The sequence below is a fragment of the Mycteria americana genome, chromosome 3, assembly GCF_035582795.1.
Source record: "Mycteria americana isolate JAX WOST 10 ecotype Jacksonville Zoo and Gardens chromosome 3, USCA_MyAme_1.0, whole genome shotgun sequence".
Lineage (NCBI taxonomy): Eukaryota > Metazoa > Chordata > Aves > Ciconiiformes > Ciconiidae > Mycteria > Mycteria americana.
In genome coordinates, this window is record NC_134367.1 from 76,235,478 (window position 1) to 76,254,387 (window position 18,910).

Here is an 18,910-nt window from a genome sequence, read left to right on the forward strand (position 1 = left end):
ACGGGCTACGTGATGTGTTTTGCATTAATTTAAGCATCCTGAAGTGCTTAGAAGGAAACACATGAGGACAGAGGCTGGGAACATTAAGTTAGGAAGATGGGTTTCAAAATAAACTGATCACCCCAGTAAATAACTACAGCAAAAGTTTAGTTTTGAATTGCCACCTAGAAAGTATAATTCTTTTTCCAGAAGCTTCTGTCAGGGAAAAAAAAAAATCTATGTGACGCTAGTGTTTACTCATGGAGAGCCAGGTTTCCTCTCTAAGAAGAAAAGCTGAGCATAGTTTGTGACATAGACTTTGTTCACCAGCTTTCCAGACGTACAGAGGATTCTGCAGACAGCAAGAATATGGAGCCTTCAGTAGGCTTTTTTTTTTTAATTCAAGTCAAAAGCTGCCAGACTGATTACCAATAGACTTATTTTTCTTCATCACTGTTCTCACACCCTCAGAGGCAAACCAAGGATGTGAGGGAGGATGATGTAAGTTTTAAAGAAGATCATGAAAAAATCCAGACTTAAGCAGAAGCTCAAGCTGCATATCTGAGATGAGAACTAGGCCTAGAGAAAAAATATCCCACAGTAGGAAGAAAAAACCTGAACCACTTCAAATGTGAAATAAGCCATGTTTGCTTAACTTACTTCCATTCACAATAGGGATATCTTGCCAGTCGCAGCTTTGGTTAGTGACTAAAGACTAAGTCCAAGTTCCTATGGTGGTGGTAGCTTCTCTCCCTGCACCTGCTAATGGAAGGCATTTCTTTCTTTATAAACAGTTCTCCCCTTGATCTTACTTGATACTTCCAAATAGCAGCCTAGCAGTATGGTAATGTAAGCCAATTCCTTGTTTCCCTGAGAATCCATCCTGAACTTAAAGGAGCATACTAAGAAAGCTCAAAGAAAACTTATGCGCAAGGTACTATGTACGTCCAGTAGCGTCCCCTCTGAAATACTTGCAACAGAATTAGCAAAAAAACCAACACACGCCAACAATTTCTTGTATTTTTCAAGACCTTTTGGGCATGCTCCTTTACACCAGACGGTACTTCATTCCCACCTCAAGCATTAACTTTAACTTGTTATAACTGCTTCAGAAACACAGCTACAGGAACACAGAGACAATTTATACTTAATATATGCACATAATCAGTCTCTTAAGTCAAAAGATGTTTTAGGATATACTTGAACAGCTAGTACGGAATGTGTATCACATGCTGTCATTCAGTTCCTACATGAACAATTTAGCCTGACCCAGTACTGTAACTCTTGCCCAAGGTGACACGTCACAAGCTAGTGCATCAGTGCAATACATGAAGATCTCACTTAAAGAGATCCACGAAAAGGTAGGGATGACTGAAGAGAGTCAAGTCAGGCAGGCACAGCCACGCCTATTTCCCCTTTCACCTGTCTTTTTAATCGGTAAGAAAGCTCCATACCCTGTAATACAACAAATTACAGAAGGCATTTCTCTTCTCCAACCATTTTCAAATCAAGTAAGTAACTGGACCAGCTATTACTAAAAATGAGTCTCTTACAGACAGTTATAGAAGATTCTTCTTTTGAGTTTTATTTGTTTATAGCAACATGAAGTACATCTTTCCGCTTAGGTATTTTACTGCAACAAGGAAATCCATTACCTCAATAAGCTTCAGCAAGGTGATCTATGTTTCTGTATGCAATGGAAAAGATTACTTGAAGTGTCTCCCTTTATTGCACAACAGTTTAAAGCTTCAAAAATCTAAGTAAATAGCTCTCACAGAATTAAACAAGCAGACACTTTGCTTGATTATTAAATGCTTTTGTTGGATGAGCTACGTGTTTTCTGCAGTAGAGCAATTCATTTGTAAGCCACGGGCATTACTACAAGAGTGGTATCAGAGTAGAAGTGGTGACATTTTAGTAGTCTGTGCAAGAATTCCACTCTACTTTTTGCAAGTTGCATATCTTGAAGATACATTCTCCCAGTTGATCACATTCCAGATGGCTTTCAAATAATCAGGTCGAACATTTTTATACTGAAGATAATAAGCATGTTCCCATACATCAATTCCTAGCAAAGGAATGAGACCTGTAAAAAAAAAAAAAAAAAACAGGAGGAGAAATTTTGTAAATCTGTGAAAACAGGCTTTACACGTAAAGTCTTATATTGCATCCCAAAGTTGTATCCAAATTCTCAGTCTTTATCTGCCAGAAGACAAAGAGCTCTCCAGCACACAGGTGCTTACTGCAACATTTTACGGAATTGTTTGCTCTCCACACACACACATATTGCATAAACTGAAAGAGCTGATTAAGATAAACACCTATGAATACTCTAGAATTGCCTTGAAGGCATAACTGAAACAAGATAAAGTCATTTTTGACAGGTTTACATCTTTACTTTGCACTTGGATCATGGCCAGTATTACCCTGCTTGTCTAGCTGTAAGATTTATCCCCATCCAAGGCTTATTTAATTGACACTCATTACTCTTTACCAATATTAAGGAAGCAGATTATAACCCTTCCATTTTAAACCCAGCCTACATAGTAACAAGAGTTACTCTGTACACCTTCCTCTCTCCTGTTGTCTGGCCTACACTGACAGTTCCGTGAATAGCCCCTCTGCCAGAGAAAACAATCTAAAGGCAAGAGGCTTAATCGTCCTCAATACAGGCAAGCTACCCCAGTTACTCAAAAAGAATCCAAAGGAGCCTAAGCTAAAACTATTGTCTAAGAAAGAGCACTTTCACAATATGCCCCATCTACTTCCCCTTTGACTAGACAGACTTTAAACCCTACTGCTCTTCACAGGTTGTAAAATCCTGCTTTACAAATGCTGTTTTAAAAACTGCAACTGTTTTTCACTTCTGCTAGTAGTGATATTCAGTTTTCCAGCCCCATTTATCCAGCAATTTCTTCTCAGCATTTGTCCACAAAGCCCTTTTCAGATCTCATATACTTGCCTATGAAATCTACAAAGAGAGAAGCAGAGGGGAAGAAACCTGACCTGTTGTTCCTTGCAAAGGGTCTTGATTTGCACAAGCCGCTATTTGTAGGCGCCCCTGCTCTTTGTTATAGCCGAGCCACCCCCAGCCTGATCCTTGAACACCAACTGATACAGCTGTCAGCTTCTCCTTGAAGTTTGCGAAGGAACCAAAGTCACGCTTGATGGCTTCCATCAATTCTCCTTTAAAGAAAGCACAGAAAGATCACAGAACATCAGGTACTTGACATCTTTCAATTTCCAGACATCACCTGGAAATAGAAGGAAAGAGGAACAGAAGCACTGGGGCTCTGTGGGAAGGAAGTGTCTAGACAAACAGAGTAGTTGCATCGTTAATTAACAGTTCTGTCCCAACCTGCTCAAGAGGGCAGGCAGACTGGAAAGAAATTAGTGCACTAGTCAAACACGCTGTCCTCAAAGACACAGTCAGGGTACTATCAACAGGACACTCAGGCGTTTACATTCTTGTCCTCTTGTCTTGCCACAGAGGACTAAGAAAGAAGGTAAAGAGCTAGTCTGCATATCTAGAAGGGCAACGCTAAGTGGCTGTGACTTCTTTGTCTTAGTACAAAGCAATATTTGGACATCTTTGATATCAATATAATGAACCTACACATAGTAAGAGGTATTTAACCACTTCCCTCAGATTTTACATTTACATCTGCTTCTACAGTTAAGTAGTCTATTTGACATGGATAAGTGGGCTCCATGATTAGATCCCTTCTTTATTAATACAGTTAAGCTAACCTGTGCTGGGGCAAAGGGAACAGAAACTAGAGTTGTTTAGTGTAACAATGCACTGTCAAACTACTTTCTTTCCCCTACACTGTAGCACACTTGTCATTTTCAGATATTTAAGTGTTTGCTCAAAACCTGAAGGCATCTACGTTCCTCTCTAATTAGCTTTCTAATTAGCATGTGTAAGAATACTTCATACAGGGCAATGCTGGAGAATTCTTCATTCCTTCCACCTTCAGACAGATGGTCTTGAAAATCTCTTGGTGATAGCTGCAAGTGCATCGTAAGACAGACTTTAGCAGCTTCCTACAAAAGCCTTGAACCATTCAGTTGAAACTGAAAGATGACATTTTACGCTTACTGACTTTCACAGAAACTTCACAGAAATTGGGAGACAAAAATCAAGGCTTTAAAGCATCTTTTCTGCGAATGTCATCTAAAACCAAGCTCTATCAGAAATGGACTGACATCAGAACTACTTGTTGAAATTTCAGCTTCAAAACTTCAGAACTTCATGCTCTAGTCTTAACTAGATCATCTTCAGAGCATCTTTGTACTTCCATGGTAGAGTCAAAAGTCACAAGCAGATGTCACCTATGAACACTGAACCACAGTACAAAGCACCTGAAGCCCACCAATTTACAGAGAGGCATATAAACCTCATTCAAAAACCTCAAGTTTATCACAAAAGCTTTTGTGAGATCTGTATTATAGGGCCTTTACTTTTAATTGCAGGTCACTTGTAGATAATCACTACTCTATCCTCCCAAAGGGGATTTCTTTCTTTAGGCTTTAACTGCTAAACCATCCCTATTTCAAATTGGAACATAACCCCACCCACTAGGTTGCGTGGTCTGCAGCACATTTTTTCCTTTTCTGTGAACCGAGTACATATATGGGAACTTAATTAGCATAGCTTTGAAAACCTGTTTTCTCATATGAAGATGGAAAGGACAATATGCAGCACAGCCAAGTATTCTGCAGTGTACACAATCAGATTTAGAAATTAAAAACACTTAGCACAGGGCTAGCTTTTTATATTCTTGACTCGCATCTCAAAAACGCTGAATTCCTCAGAACTGTGATAACTATCATACAGACTGGCAAATTAACTCTGAAAAATAAAGATCCTTCAGACTCCTTCAAAGAGAGAAAAGATCATCAGTTCTACTGGTCAATTAAAATTGACACAGTAAACAGTCACAACAAGCACTAACCTTTAGGCTCTCCTCCTCCATTAGGACAAAGGTTTGTCCAGAAGATGGTGTGATTTATATGACCCCCACCATTGAACTTCAGTGCAGGCTGAAGTGACACTTGAGCTGTAACATCACCTGAGGATGCAGAATATAAAAATACATAGATAAATAAAAATATCATCATCACCACAGTAGTCACTAAGTTGCCACTAAGCCTCCATCGATCTCCAAAATCTTTCAAGTCTTACTAGTCTATAACATGTCTATGGAAAAGATAAGGTTTGTGACTGTTATCCATATTTTAGATAGTCACTGACATAAACTACATTAAAGATTTCTTTATCTTTGACCTTTTCTTATGCTGTAATGACATGTGATCTGCCAATATTGCACCTATCAGGCAACCCATATTACACATATAAGATTTACTGCCATTCTACAGCAAAATAAAGCAACCAGTAGAGCCAAAACATTTTAAGGACCCAGCACTTGTAAATTGCTCAGTATTACCACTACAAGACAAGAACATTGTTCACCCATTAGCTCACTGATTTGTAAACCAAGAATTTTTAAACTTCTTAAACAATTTACAGGGCAAACAGTTTGTGCTTCAGAGAAAGCTGGTAAGTACAGTGAGCATGTACATGAACAGAATGTTCTTCTCCCTACTATTTTTTGTTTCGTTTTTGGTTTTTTTGAATGAGGTACTTGCAGGAAGAGATAGTGACCCAGATCATTTTACTCTGCATTACAGAACCCTGCATCTGAAATCAAGATCAGACAGCCCTGTACTTCCTCCCTCTCCACAAAATGTCATATTCCTTAAAGAATTCACTGGTGCCTTGTGCCTCTAAATGGTTTTGCTCCACTTCACCACAAATGTTTTGAATGCTATTATGGCTTTTACAAGAACTGAAACATTTCAAAGGTCTTTGAAGCTTCTTGCACGACTCCAATACATTCTGTAGTAAGAAATCAGTGGGGGCAGCTGTTTCCTCCACTCACTTTCAGGAATGAATGGTAGAAGTCTTCCTATAGCAATAAATGAGTCATCTTAACACAGACATGAAGGCAAGCCACGAAGCAGTAGCATACCTGATACTACGGTTTTAATACAGGATTCCAGGTTCTCAGCATCTCCTCATATCCTTCAGAAACTACAACAGCCTTGGTAAGCTTCATACAAATAAAATACCTGGATGAAGCTGTTCCAATATAACTTGCAAGTCCCCCAAAAATACAGAATTTAATGCTTTGCTAAAATAAATTACAGTAGCACTCAATCAGACACCCGTGGCTTTTTGGTTTTGCTGGAAACGACCACTGTTATAGTAAAGAGTTTCCTTAAGATGCAGAAACTAAACAGTTTTCTATAAACTTTTCTTAAGAATAATTTTGTCCCTACACCAATTCACTTTCACATGCAATATGGGGGTTTTTTCCCCATTCAGAAAATATCTGTGAGTTAAAAAACAGTCTATGACTACTAATATGTGATCTCTGCATCTCCAGTCCTAATAATACCCAGAGCAACAAAACCAGAGGGGTACAGGACTGGAACAAAGCATCCAATGCAGTTAGTACAAACACTATTTGCTGAATTCAGGTATCAAGTTAAGGATGAGACAACTCTCACACCCAGTCAAATGGCATATTTGGGACATTTTCCTTGAATTTTGCATGCCTTAATGACACTTTTAAGTTCATCCAGAGCATACAATATAACACAAGCTAGAAATCCAAAAATAACCCAGGATGTCTTTAATGTCTTTATCACTGTTTATTCCACCATTCCTTAGAGGAACCTATTCCCCAGGATCACCAGGAACCAGAGATGGCATTTGACCATTGTCCTTAAATACAGTATTTGTGGTGCTGTCAGATCAGCCCTGCTGAACTTTGCACTGAAAAGACAATAGAAAAAAAGTAACTTGCCCTTAAGTTACAGCAGAAGTATCTTGGAATTTATTTGTATACAGAGTCCCTGGCCTTTGCTCCAGCTTACCATGCTCCTCAACACAGCCATAGAGGACAACTCAGTAAAACAAGACAGGCAGCTTAGAGGTGCTCCAGAGACTAGTCAGCTCAGTTTCTCAGTCTACCAAGAGACATTTGTTTCCTTGCAAGAGCAGTAAGTAAAGCACCACAGGTCACATGACTGTCAGAAAAGAGCAGGGAAAATTCTGGTAGGCACAAGCTTTCACCGAAAATAAATTTCAAGTTTATATCCTTTAATTAGCCCATCCTGCACATTTTGATGAACCAGTAATCAGAACCAGCTTACGCTGAAACAAAGAACAAAGTCCTGTGCTGCACCCTATCACAGAACTGCATACTCATTTTCAAATGAGCTGACAACATAAGCCAACAGGACTCAACTCAGGACAGCTTTGAGTTTTCTAAGCAGATATAGATAGGTGAAGAAGACGTTAAAGATGAAGAGTATATTTTACTTTCTATTGCTGAACAAAAGCCATTGACAAGGTTCTGTTATCCAGAAGAGGTATGAGATAGCGATTAGACATGCTGTGTAACCCAACACTGAAACTCAGCGCATAAAGATTTTTTGATCATTCTCAGTTTTTAAGTATGGAAAAAGAAAGACAATACTAAGAGAATGAGGTGACAGTTCATACTTTGCCCTTTCCAGAATCCTGGTCTTAGAAGTCTTTCTAATGAGGGTCAAAATACTACACACAGTATACTGGGATACCAATGGGGGGGGGGGGGTAAACAAAAAAAAAAACCCCACACTCAAATATCGCAAGCAAATACTTGTCTGCTTTGATATGCATGACCACCACCAGTACATTACTCATTTGCAAAATAATGCCTGCAAAATCCTTAGGCAAAGATTAACTTCTACCTCTAGATACACCATTTCCAACACCAAGTGATGAAAGCCTATCAAATTATAGTATTTTTAAAAAACACCTAAAAGGATCCACAACACTGCAGATGTTTCTGCTAACCACAAATTCTGCCTCCACTAGTGGCTGAAGCCTTGGTCATTAAACAGCATAAGTAACATCAGCAGCAGATCCACTGATTTATCACAGTTCAGGTTCCCTCCTCAATTCTGTTTGCACTAATTAAATCTCCAGAATACAACTTTCCTGCATCCACCACTGGCAGGACAAAGCAGCAGACAATCTTTTGATTGCCTGATTCACAGTCGAACCTCATTAGTTCATTAATTTAGACTGCACAAATTATTTTTAGGCTTACTTAGGCACTTGAAAATCTAAACTTTCATAGGTAACCAACTTTCTCTGTTCAAGCACACTAGCATTTATCAAGGACTACAGGGTTCAAGTTTACTCAGATATTGACAATTCTCACTTTCATCCAAGCCCAAGCAGTTAAATTACACTGTGAACCCACCTGGCAACCAGACAGAAGTGAGCCTATAAAGTAATCACTTCTTAGAGGTAAACTGGTACTCTCTAGAAAGATCATCACAACAGAAAACAACTCAGAAAATAAGCCTTCTTAAAAAGAGATACACGTTATTTTACACGTTTTCATCAGTCTGGCTGAAAGAAGGTTTGAATAAAGCATTTCATGTGTTTCAGTACTGCCCAGCTAGAACAACTGTAAAGTTTTCATAGAAGTCAGCATATCTCAAGATTCAACTTGAGATCTTAACAAAAACTTCCATGATGGCTTGCTGTATATTCTAGTGTCTCACACTGGCATGCAAGCTATGTGACTCCTTAATCTGACCCACTGGCATAACCGACACCCAAATTCAGATCTCTTCACTGGGTGTCATATACATTAACTGCACATTTGTCTTACCTCCATTTGTAGACAACTAAGATTACCTCACAAGAGCCAGCAGAGCACGTGATGTGAAAAACATCACACTGCACAAATTTTACTTTACATAAGTTTGTTATTAACCTTTCATTACAAAGTATTTGTTTCGTAAAACGACTGCAATTTTTTATTGACTCAGTCTTTGGTTCAAGTTACTAATGTAAATATGGACTAAATCCACAACAATCAATGAATTTTCTTCTAGTTTTACAGTACTACAGAGAACGAAATTCATGCTTTTTAGCTACACCTAGTTTCCACTTATCAGCACCACTGAAGCTTATAACAAAAGCTTGTTCCTAATAGCATTTCACTTTATTAAAAAAAAAAAAAAAGCAAGCTTGAATTAGATAATCCAAAACTTTTAAAAGAAACTATTTCCACTGGAAAGAAGGGCTATCCATTTTTTTTCTCCTATATCATCTACATTAACTAGCTTCCATCTCATTTGTTGACTGTGGATATACAAACCTTTTGCCAGTGCCTCTTCGTATTTCTCCTCCGCCACATTCAGGTTGTTCACGTAGGTGGCATGATGTTTGCTGTGGTGCAGCTGCATGATCTCTGCATTAATATGAGGTTCCAGAGCGCCATAGTCATACGGCAAGTCAGGAAGAGTGTGCTTTTGCCTAGAGACCAAGCATCCCAATGGTGCTATCAACTTGGTACCGCTTCTAGAAGAGAAAAAACAGAAGGAAGTACTCTTATTCAGTACTTAGACTTTACCACTGAAACCACAACTGTTATGATCAGCTGGTGCAAGTACACAGGGTGATATCTTAGATAAAGAAGTCAAATTTCCATTTTTCTGGAGCTCAAGGCAAGCACACTCTGTAGCTTAATTGCAGAGATTAATTCACATAAAGGTCACAGATCTAAGGCTTCGCAATGTAAAGCTGCCACTTCTCAAATCAAGCCCTCCAAGCCACTGCAGAGTCACACGCCCTCCCACACATGCAAGCAAGGCAAAGGTGGGGAGAGGAAGGGAAAGCCAGCAATAACAAGCTAACATTCAAAGCTTCACCTAATCTTTATTTATTAAAAATAGAAGCCAAGATATCCCTGGTAAGTTTCCATCCCTCACTATGCAAAAGGTCCCTGCCTTGAAAAAATAAAAAGGCTGAAAAACCCACACAGCCACTGGGTTCCCAGGACTGAACCTCTTCAGCACTAACGCCTCCTGTGCCAACACACGTGCTACACTGTCCCCATGGCGGGTGCTGGAAAAACCACACGCTGCATGAGGACAGGGCAGCCGCGATGTCCAGCACAGAAAACCACACAGGCTATGGTTATCCTTCCCCATTTTAACACCTTGCACTTGTCATGAGACATGGCAAAAAGAGAACCGCTGGGCTGGGAGGAAGGTCAACTCCTAAGGCGCTTTTATGTTTTGCTGGTGACCTTGGCATAAACCAGGGACAAAACAACAGCAAAACTCGGGGCCCTGAAGAGAGGCCAAACGCGGCGACCCTGCCTAGCGAAGACAAGAGAATCTGGCAGCACCGTATCAAGCAATGAGAGCCCCTCGGCAGAGGCCGAGGGCGGAACCTGGGAGGGTGAAAGGACAACCCGCCAGCAGCCCCCGGCCATGCCACTGCCCGGGCCAGTACCGAGCCCTGCGGAGCAGTCGGCAGCAGCGCGACCTCCCTCCTCCCGAAATGGCGGGGAGCCACTGAGGGGCAAGGAGCGGGCGACCCCACCGCCGCCTCCTCCCCTCCCACCCATCACCCGGCCGCGGAGGCTGAGTGCGGCCCAGCCGCCGCCTCACGCTGAGGGGCTCTGACGGCCATTACGCTCCGCCACCCCCCCGCGGCGCGGCTCTCACCTGCCCGCCGAGGCGAAGCGGCACAACATGGCGGCTATCTCGCGGCCGGGCGCTACACCGACGGCGCAACTGCGTCTCCGCTCGCCCGCCCCCGGCACCGCCCGCCCCCGAGGGCGGGCAGCTGAGGGGGCTGAGCTTCGCTGCCGTGGAAGGTCGGTTGGCGTCGGGCCTTGCCCGCCGCAGCTGCTGAGGAGGAGGGCTAGCCTACGGGGAGCCTCTACCAAGCAGAAGATTGCCTGCCAGGAGCTCCTGCCTGTTGTAGGGCTGCTGGGCTCCAGAGAGGATACAGCAGCACAAGACAGCCATAGTAAGCTCTGAAAACGTGCCTGGCAAAGAAACGTTTACTGACAGTACCAGCAGCGCTTACAAATACCTTTTCAGCTATTTTGTCTGTGACTTACTTTTTTTTTTTTTGGTTACTTTCTGTTCTTTTCCTCATTTTTGTGCACATCTTGTTTCCCAACATGTTTTCCTCCTGGTAGCAATTCAACGGCCTTTAGTGCTGATGAAAATCCTTCATTTGGGTACCTTAACCCCATCAACTAAAATAATCAGTATAGTTAGTGCAAATGAGTTCAGAGACATTAAAAATTGGTTCTCCAGAAAGGTCAGTGAGAAGTCTTCCCTCAGAGTTAGGAGGCACTCTGCAGACAAGACAAACATTAGGTAAAATTTGAATTGTATGGAAATCATCTCTGCTACCCCAAAACCCTCAATATTGTGTTTTTTATCTTTTTAAACAAATGCATATAGTCTAAGATCTTACAGAACCCACATTTATCAGACTACAAAAACACAAGTTACAAAAATTCAGCAGGGGTTAGGTCTGAACAATCCTCTTGAAAATAAATTACCTTATCTTGGAAATTGCCAGGAAATCCACCTGGGGACCCACACAGGGAATCTCAGCCTACTGTGAGGCACAGTACAGAGGTGTGTGTCCATCCCCTGGCTTCTTGAAGGACCCTAGAAAACCATGTTAATTTACTTTCACCTATCAGCCAGCAGTACTCTCTGGAAATCTGAGCAGTGAAAATAACTGCTTTATCAGCAGATACAATAAAAGCTGAATTGTCCTAAGTCAACAGAAGATTTGGAAACAAGTTTTTTCCCCCCAAATGCTGAAAATCTATACAGCAAGATTTAGGCAGTACCTCATTTTAAAGAGGAATATGTTGTATTTATTGGTGATCAATAAAATGTCATCTTTTATTAAGATGAACCAAGTACATTCAGGATTATTAAATGTCATAATACAGGCATTGACAGCCAAGCAAGAACATGAATATTACTGGTTTTAGCATTTCTCTATGTATTATTATACTGCAATTCACTAATGCTTTGCAGTAAGTGTTCCAAGAAAGCAAGTCAATTATATGATGCATTTTGTTATTGCTGGGTTGCTTTCATTTTGGGAAAAAAAAATTTCAAACAAATAAAACACCTCAGCCTGCTTATTTAGAAGATACCCTCTAAGGAGAGAAAGACCTTGCCTTACAATTATGTTCCTTCAACAAGTTAAGCTAACCTTCTATGAGGGTATAATTTGTATTTCTAATTTTTTTTAGCTCTTTAGCTAAGCTTTGATTTTTTACTATTTAAAAATTAAGTACCACACACTCTTGAGAAAATTAAAATCATCTTTCTATGAGGTTTTAAGACATGAATGTCCTATAGTAACTCACAGATTTAAGTAGCAAGCTGTCACCACCTGAAAGCTATGCTTTTTTTAACCTTAGCACAATTAATAGCAATTACTGTAACTTCAAAGATACTGTACATCCTTCTAATTCCTTATACTAGGTAAAAAGATGTCTACCATTTTCTTGGCATGAGTTGCTTTCATATTTCAGACTGAGATTTGAACCATGACCACGGATTTCCCCACAAGGCTTTTTACCATCTATATTATCAGATAAAGCCATTGTTATAGTCTATTATCAGCATTTTAAGCTTCTTACAAATACTATATTCTACTATGTACAGGATCTGGGATGTACATATATAGATGCGCTATGGATAATCAAGCAATACGATACTAAGGCCAAGTACAATATCACCAGCAACTACAGATCTAGATCACCATCAGGGATTTTTGTAAACTAGAAATTACTTTGGGTGCCAGATGCTGATACTTTTTTGTATAGGCACTTGTCACTTCCCTTTCATGCATTCAACTAGTAACTGCTATTTTTCAGGCAATGTGGGCTAAAGTAATGTTCAAAAAACCACCAGGTCTCACCAATGGAATTTATGCTTCCAGTGACATTTACGCTTCTAAGTGGTAAGTCTTTCTTACAAAGAATTTTCTAAGTAGTTTTAATACATTTAAGTGAACCCTATGAAATTAAAATAGCAGTGGTACATGGACTAGCATGTTGCTAACAGATGACAGCAGCTAGCAGTATTACATCCATTTGTCTTGGACAACACTACTGTGGATGCTAATTCTCATATATGCCACTTCTTAAAAAATGGTACCACAGAAACCCTTCTATAATCTAGGAATTTATTATAACTGTGTAAATTTGAAACAAATTCAAGTCCTATAACTTTAGATATACTAGAAATACTGCTTTCAAACAAGAGTCTCACTGTTTCCACAGTGAATTGCAAAGCTGTAAGCTATTTACTATTGTTTAATGGCTACATATGAGATAATTTTATTAGTCATCTGGTAATTACAAGATTCACAGGCAGAAAAATGTTGAAACTGGACTTAAGTCTACCCAAAAGTATACTGTTAAGTACTTTTATTTTCCCTTTGAACAGTGCTTAAAAGCCAGTGCTTTTTCATCTCCTTGCTACCATCACTAAACTAGTAGATAGAAAATAACCACCAGAAATTCAGGTTCTGAGAAATTCGTAACTCATTGCTACTGAACAATAAAAGTATGCTTAATTAAAGGTAATTTTTTTCATTCTCTGCACCTGTTAAGAAGTCTGTTGCCTCAAGTAGGCATTTAAAAACAATAGGAGTTATATCCAGTTTAAGAAGCTGAATTACTAACTCCTTAAAGTTTTGTAGTTTAATTTCTATATTTACCTGTTGGATACTTCTAGATTTTTGGGGTTTTTTGGTTTGGTGTTTTTGTTTTGGTTTTGTTTTTTTCCCCCAATCTTTATAAAAGCCAGGTTCCAACTCTAAGGCTTACTTTTATTAGCTTTCTCCTTTTCTTCCACCCAACCCTCCCTTATCTGCCAATAAGGACAAAACCTGTAGAATAAGCACTATCAGGCCTGAAATTAGTATGATTGTACACACCTATAACTTCAGGTATTTGGCATAAGCTGTATCGGATAGGATTGACACAGGAACAAATTCAATAAAAAAAGCAAGTACTGTAAATATACTGCATACAAATAAGCCATATAAGCCAATGCAGAACAGTGAGGAAATTACATTATTAAAAGTTTTTATTTAGGTTTGGTCAGTACAGGTAAGATAATATTGGAGTCACAGAGCAATATGCATAAACAGGATACAACAGTTCTTAAAAACTGAGTAACTATGCACACAATTCATAAACATTCGGTCACCTAAGGAGAAAATGCACAGATGTATGGTGGGAAAAACTGTAATTAACACTGAAACTACTACAGGACTCCTTCAGCAAGTCCATCTTTTAGTGATAAAACTACTGTACTGGGCAAACTTGGCAGTCATAAACCCACAGCTATTATGACAAATCTTGAAGGTGGTGTAAGTATAACAGTATGAGTAAGAATGCCCTTACACAGCACAGGTTCTAGATATACACAGATTTGTACAGACATCATTTATGTTATACTTTATGGAAATAACTTCCATTTCAACTTCACATTAACTCATATAAAAATAACTTGAGCTACACAAACGTCCTTTTAGCAACATTCAACGTAATTAACTGTTAAAATTTCCAAAGTGGCAGAGGTATTGAAGCAAAAAGAAACCCACAAAAAGGCAAAATTGTGACAAGTATGCACTAATTTAAACAGGCTTCTGGACAGTATCCTCTCCCAATTTAAATGACACTGTATAAAAATGTTGCAGAAAAATGTTACAAAACTGAACCCTGCACATTTACACTGGAGTCCAAACCATTCTGGACATGACGGGAACCCACAGTTCTGTTACCTTTCATGCTCACTGTTTTCTCCTCTTGAGGATCATGATTGGAGTCTGTGTCATTTGAGTGGTGAGTGAGAGAGTTTTCACTGCCAGTGGGAGAGTCTACACTTTCATACCCAGTACTGAGTTGGTTTATGTAGCTACCACCTCCTCTACCAGTTCTATCTTCAGAGTGGTTGGACAGCTTATTACCGTTCCCTGGAGAAGCCGGGAAGTCATCTTCCGTGCCGCTACCCTCCCTATAAAATCCAGGCCCAGACGTCCGCTGATGGGAGGAGCTACCATTGCTTGGTCCGTTTGCCAGACGGCTGCAGTCTTTACCCACAGCCTCTCCCTGGTCTGTAGGCTCAGAAGATGGAGTCCTGCTGGTACCTGGGTTGGAGGCCTGGGACTGCTGCTGCTGGTACTGCGCCAACTGCTGGCGAGTCTCCTTCAACTGCTGCTGAAGAACTAGAATGGTACTCTGCATACCCTCTACCTCCTCATCAAGCTGGATGATGAAGTCATTCAATTCTATATAAAGAAAACACATTTGTTGCAAATACTTAATAGCCCATATATAGCTTGGATCTCAAGACAAAAAATTTAAAATCCTGTCACTCAACATTTTATGCTGAAATTTTTCAACAGACTATTTTTCAGCCATCAGGTATGCACTGGTTTTGATACTCTGCCTCTGAAGGAGGAAATGCTTACGTATCATCTACATACTTTTTATACTGCTACTCAGAATATATAAAAATATATGAGAAGAAATTAATTTCTGGGCAAGAAAGGAGGATATTTGGAAAACAGCTCAATTCCAACAATAAATATTTCACAAGTAGATCCTCATGTATCTACTTTTACTCAAGTATAAAACCTTAGCAGAAACACTATAAAAGTCACCATGAACCACATCTGTATATAATAGATCTGAATAATTACAAAAGCCTATTCAGTGACAAAAAAAATATTTCAGTCACATTTCAAGGAAATTTCAGCTCCTAATCCTTTAAATCCTGCACAACAGGACACTAAAAAAAAATACTTTCTTACCAACAAAACTGTTAACTAATTCCACAGGGTGTTTTATTACTTATGGACCAAGAAAAAGTATTTTACAATTAGAATGCATTTTGGAGCAAACCAAATTTGACCTGAAAACAGTAAAAGAAACACTGAATCCCTTAGTCTTCAATTCAACTGCATCATTGATATCACAGAGCAAATAAAATGCAAACTACTTATTATTGTAAAAATTCATAAAATTAAAGTGTTCTTGCTGCTATGGAAAAAAATCATTAGAAAAACTGCTATTGCAGGATTATTATAGTCTTTGTTCGTATGGGGAAGAAGCAAGAGGGGCTAAGAACACATCTCCATTCTGGAGCTTACTTTACTGCTTCAAGAGCAGAAATCTTTAAAGAATGTCTATGCTTGCTTCAATTATGAACTGGATAAATTTAGATGAAGTGCATTATCTAAACAGTAGTTAAGAAGCAAAAGGGTAACTATTCCAACAACAGGTCTTTACATTAAGAGTTCTAGTTATGTATTATTTTACTGTTTACTTTAAGGCAGAAGTTACTGCTGCCTTCTCAAAAATATGATCCTATGGGGGCAGGGGGTGGAATCTATCCTTAAAAACACAGGATATGTCAGACTTAAATAATGCCAAATCAAGTCTATGCTATCTTACAGATTTCAGTTGTAAAACACAAACATATCTAGCTTTATGTGTCTAAGTAGCTCATGTCCCAAGACTTATTGTAATAAGCAGATAACCTACCCTGCAACATTCTACCAAAAAATACTGATTTTATGCAGAACTCTCAACTGAAGATTTTTTAAATTTGCATTTTCCCCTCCATTTAAATTACGCAAGAGGTCAGAGTTTATAGGCAATTTCAATTTAGGTTTACAATGCTTTAAAATTTGGACTGTGAACACAATAAGGAGGTATTTTTGTTCATCTGAGTTACCTAAGCAAAAAAAAAAAAATCTGTTTTCATTATTCTTAGGCATTGTTAAAAAGTTGTTGATTTTTAAAAAAATTATTTCAAAGTGAGTCAGTTAACAAGAAGCATTCTGTTCTCAGTGCATGCTTAGCTTCATGCAACGTTAACAGCTTTCATCTTACCAATTCACCAACGTGTGCAGTCTAAACATTCCCTATTAAATAGCAAGACCTACAGTACAAAATCTAGCAATTTCAAATTCAAACACTGCATTACTGGAGCTGCAAATCCCACCAGTCCCCCGAAGTTAATTTTAGGGGGGTTTTTTTGTTTGTTTCTTTTTTCAAATTAAGACTACCAGTGAAGACTTACAATTGTCATATTTTACTTGATATTGTCCTTTCATTCTGGCAAAGATGGTTTTACAGTATGTGTATCATCAGGAAATTAAACTAACAGAAGTGCAAGGCAACTTCCATTTTCTTAAAAAAATCCCTTACCATCCTGACTGCTTTTAAGTTCCTCACTATATTTCTTCTGTAAAGCCAACTCTGCCTCAAGCTGTGCAATACGTCCTTGGGACAGCTGCCTTCCAAGCTCTTGATTCTCCTGGATAAGCATTCGACACTTCGCCATTAACTTTTTGCCTGTTTGGCTGCAAAGGAAAGAGCCATCTATCACAAAATGAATATAAAACCTTCAGTAATCTTCCTCAATCACAATTACAGACAAAAAGGAGATGCAATTTCTGCATGTCACAATTCAAGGAACATTATGCCTCAACATAATTGTCATAGCAGAAAGTCTCCCTATAGTTACCACGTGCTGTTCCAATGCCAGTTGATCTTCTGTCGCTGTCCCATAAAGTGGAAGGCAAGTTTTATTACTGCAAATACGAATAAGCATATTGTTCTTTTTTTGATACCAACATCTGGATTATCAGTATGGTCAATCTTGCATGTGCTAATTCTCAATGGAATTAAATATTTGATTAAAGATGTGCCTTGTAATTCAAAAGATCAAGTACTGCATAAAAATTACATGTATCAACTGAATTATAAACAAAAACCTTCTTCATTTATTGTGCTAGTAAAATTCTGGGGTGAAGAGAAGAAAGTTGCTTGGGGGAAAATATTAAACCCCGTGTTCATTTTTCATAGTGACATCTATTTTTAAGAGGCTCAGACATTCTTTTGAATGCTGTCCAGGTACTCTTGTTTAAAAAATTAGATGTCTATTTTTCAACTCAGTTTATACTGTCATACTGTCAAATATGACAGTAATGCACACAGTGTCTCATGATTTCTATGGTCAGCTTTTCCTAAGCACATCTTCCATGGTGAGGAGAAAGTAAAACGTAGTTAAAAATTGACAGGAAATTAAGGAAGGAGTATATTATTAATCTACTTCCTTTAGAATGACAGATTTCAGATCATGAGTAATGATCATTAGGATGTCCAGTTTCTGAAGAATAGGGAAATAGTCAGGAAAAAAAATATTTTGAACTGACAAGATTTTCTTTACTAAGTGGGTAACATCACACATCTTTAATCTTCACGATAAAAATTGCATTGTAAAGCATTATAGGAAGTAGTATGCAAATTAATATATAGGCAATACAGCTGACTCCATAAAAGAGAAAAATTAAAGTCCTTTAAGACTCTTGGTCTGCCAAAGTCAGGATAGCAACCACAAACAGTTCTCCTTTCAACAGGCTCAGCAACATAATGAAGCTGTCCTCTTTTCTACAGAAGTATAAGTTCTGCCAAAAAAAAAAAAAAACAACCCAAACTTGAACAGGTTTATTGTGAATTCAATGGCAGGACTTGCATTACTTTTTGAGACCACGAAGGTCATTTAAATTTTTTGTTTGTTTGCTTTTAAACAAGTGACAAAGATTGAAAGGAATTTTGAGGATTAAAAAAGTAGAACAGGAAATTTCTGCTACAATTCACAGCCACGGTTCTCTCCTGCAACCAAAATACCCAACCAAAAGAATTTAAGATAATAATTTCCTTATCAACTACCTTTTAAGCATTCAAGCCTTTGACAGCTTTTAAGTTCTGCCAACTCTGCCCCATTTAACATTTTCCGACTGACTCTCCCAAATCTTTCAGATGGGCTGCTCCAGAAGGAATCTGGCTGTGTAAAGTCCTGGAAGCCTGAAACTCTGCTAAAGGCAGCAACCTGTTTTCTTTCTTGATGTGATGTCCAATGCCAGGTCCTTGAAGTTTAAATTGTGCTGACCTAATACAGTCCAAGTCGCACACTTAAGATGCAAGTTTCCTTA

The 18,910-nt window shown here is 38.9% G+C and overlaps 2 protein-coding genes across 3 annotated transcripts in view; both read right to left on the minus strand.

Annotated features, from left to right (window-relative positions):
• Positions 1-1,533: 1,533 nt before the first annotated feature.
• On the minus strand, positions 1,534-10,680 carry SOD2 (superoxide dismutase 2). Its single transcript, XM_075499082.1, has 5 exons — positions 10,570-10,680; positions 9,213-9,415; positions 4,938-5,054; positions 2,986-3,165; positions 1,534-2,065 (listed from the first exon to the last, which is right to left on the minus strand). The coding sequence occupies exons 1-5, from the start codon at positions 10,596-10,598 to the stop codon at positions 1,920-1,922; spliced, it is 675 nt and encodes a 224-aa protein (XP_075355197.1). The 5' UTR covers positions 10,599-10,680; the 3' UTR covers positions 1,534-1,919.
• Positions 10,681-13,964: 3,284 nt separating this feature from the next.
• The window catches only part of WTAP (WT1 associated protein), a 28,249-nt gene continuing 23,303 nt past the window's right edge, over positions 13,965-18,910 (minus strand). Inside the window, exons 7-8 of one of the 2 annotated variants that reach the window (XM_075499074.1) lie at positions 17,121-17,275; positions 13,965-15,193 (exon numbers count right to left, since the gene is read on the minus strand). In XM_075499074.1, the coding sequence (XP_075355189.1) occupies positions 14,610-15,193; positions 17,121-17,275 (739 nt within the window). In that variant the 3' untranslated portion in view covers positions 13,965-14,609. Of the gene's footprint in view, positions 15,194-17,120; positions 17,276-18,910 lie in introns of those variants that run through there. The other variant, XR_012775305.1, reaches the window with a different exon arrangement.

What these genes read in the sequence shown, in the direction of transcription:
- SOD2 (XM_075499082.1), bottom strand. Translation starts at nt 10,598, where the DNA reads ATGTTGTGCCGCTTCGCCTCGGCGGGCAG. An exon ending in CGCTTCGCCTCGGCGGGCAG is followed by an intron (nt 9,416 to 10,569) that starts GTGAGAGCCGCG and finishes TTTCTCTTCTAG; the next exon opens with AAGCGGTACCAAGTTGATAG. An exon ending in CGAAGAGGCACTGGCAAAAG is followed by an intron (nt 5,055 to 9,212) that starts GTTTGTATATCC and finishes CTGCATCCTCAG; the next exon opens with GTGATGTTACAGCTCAAGTG.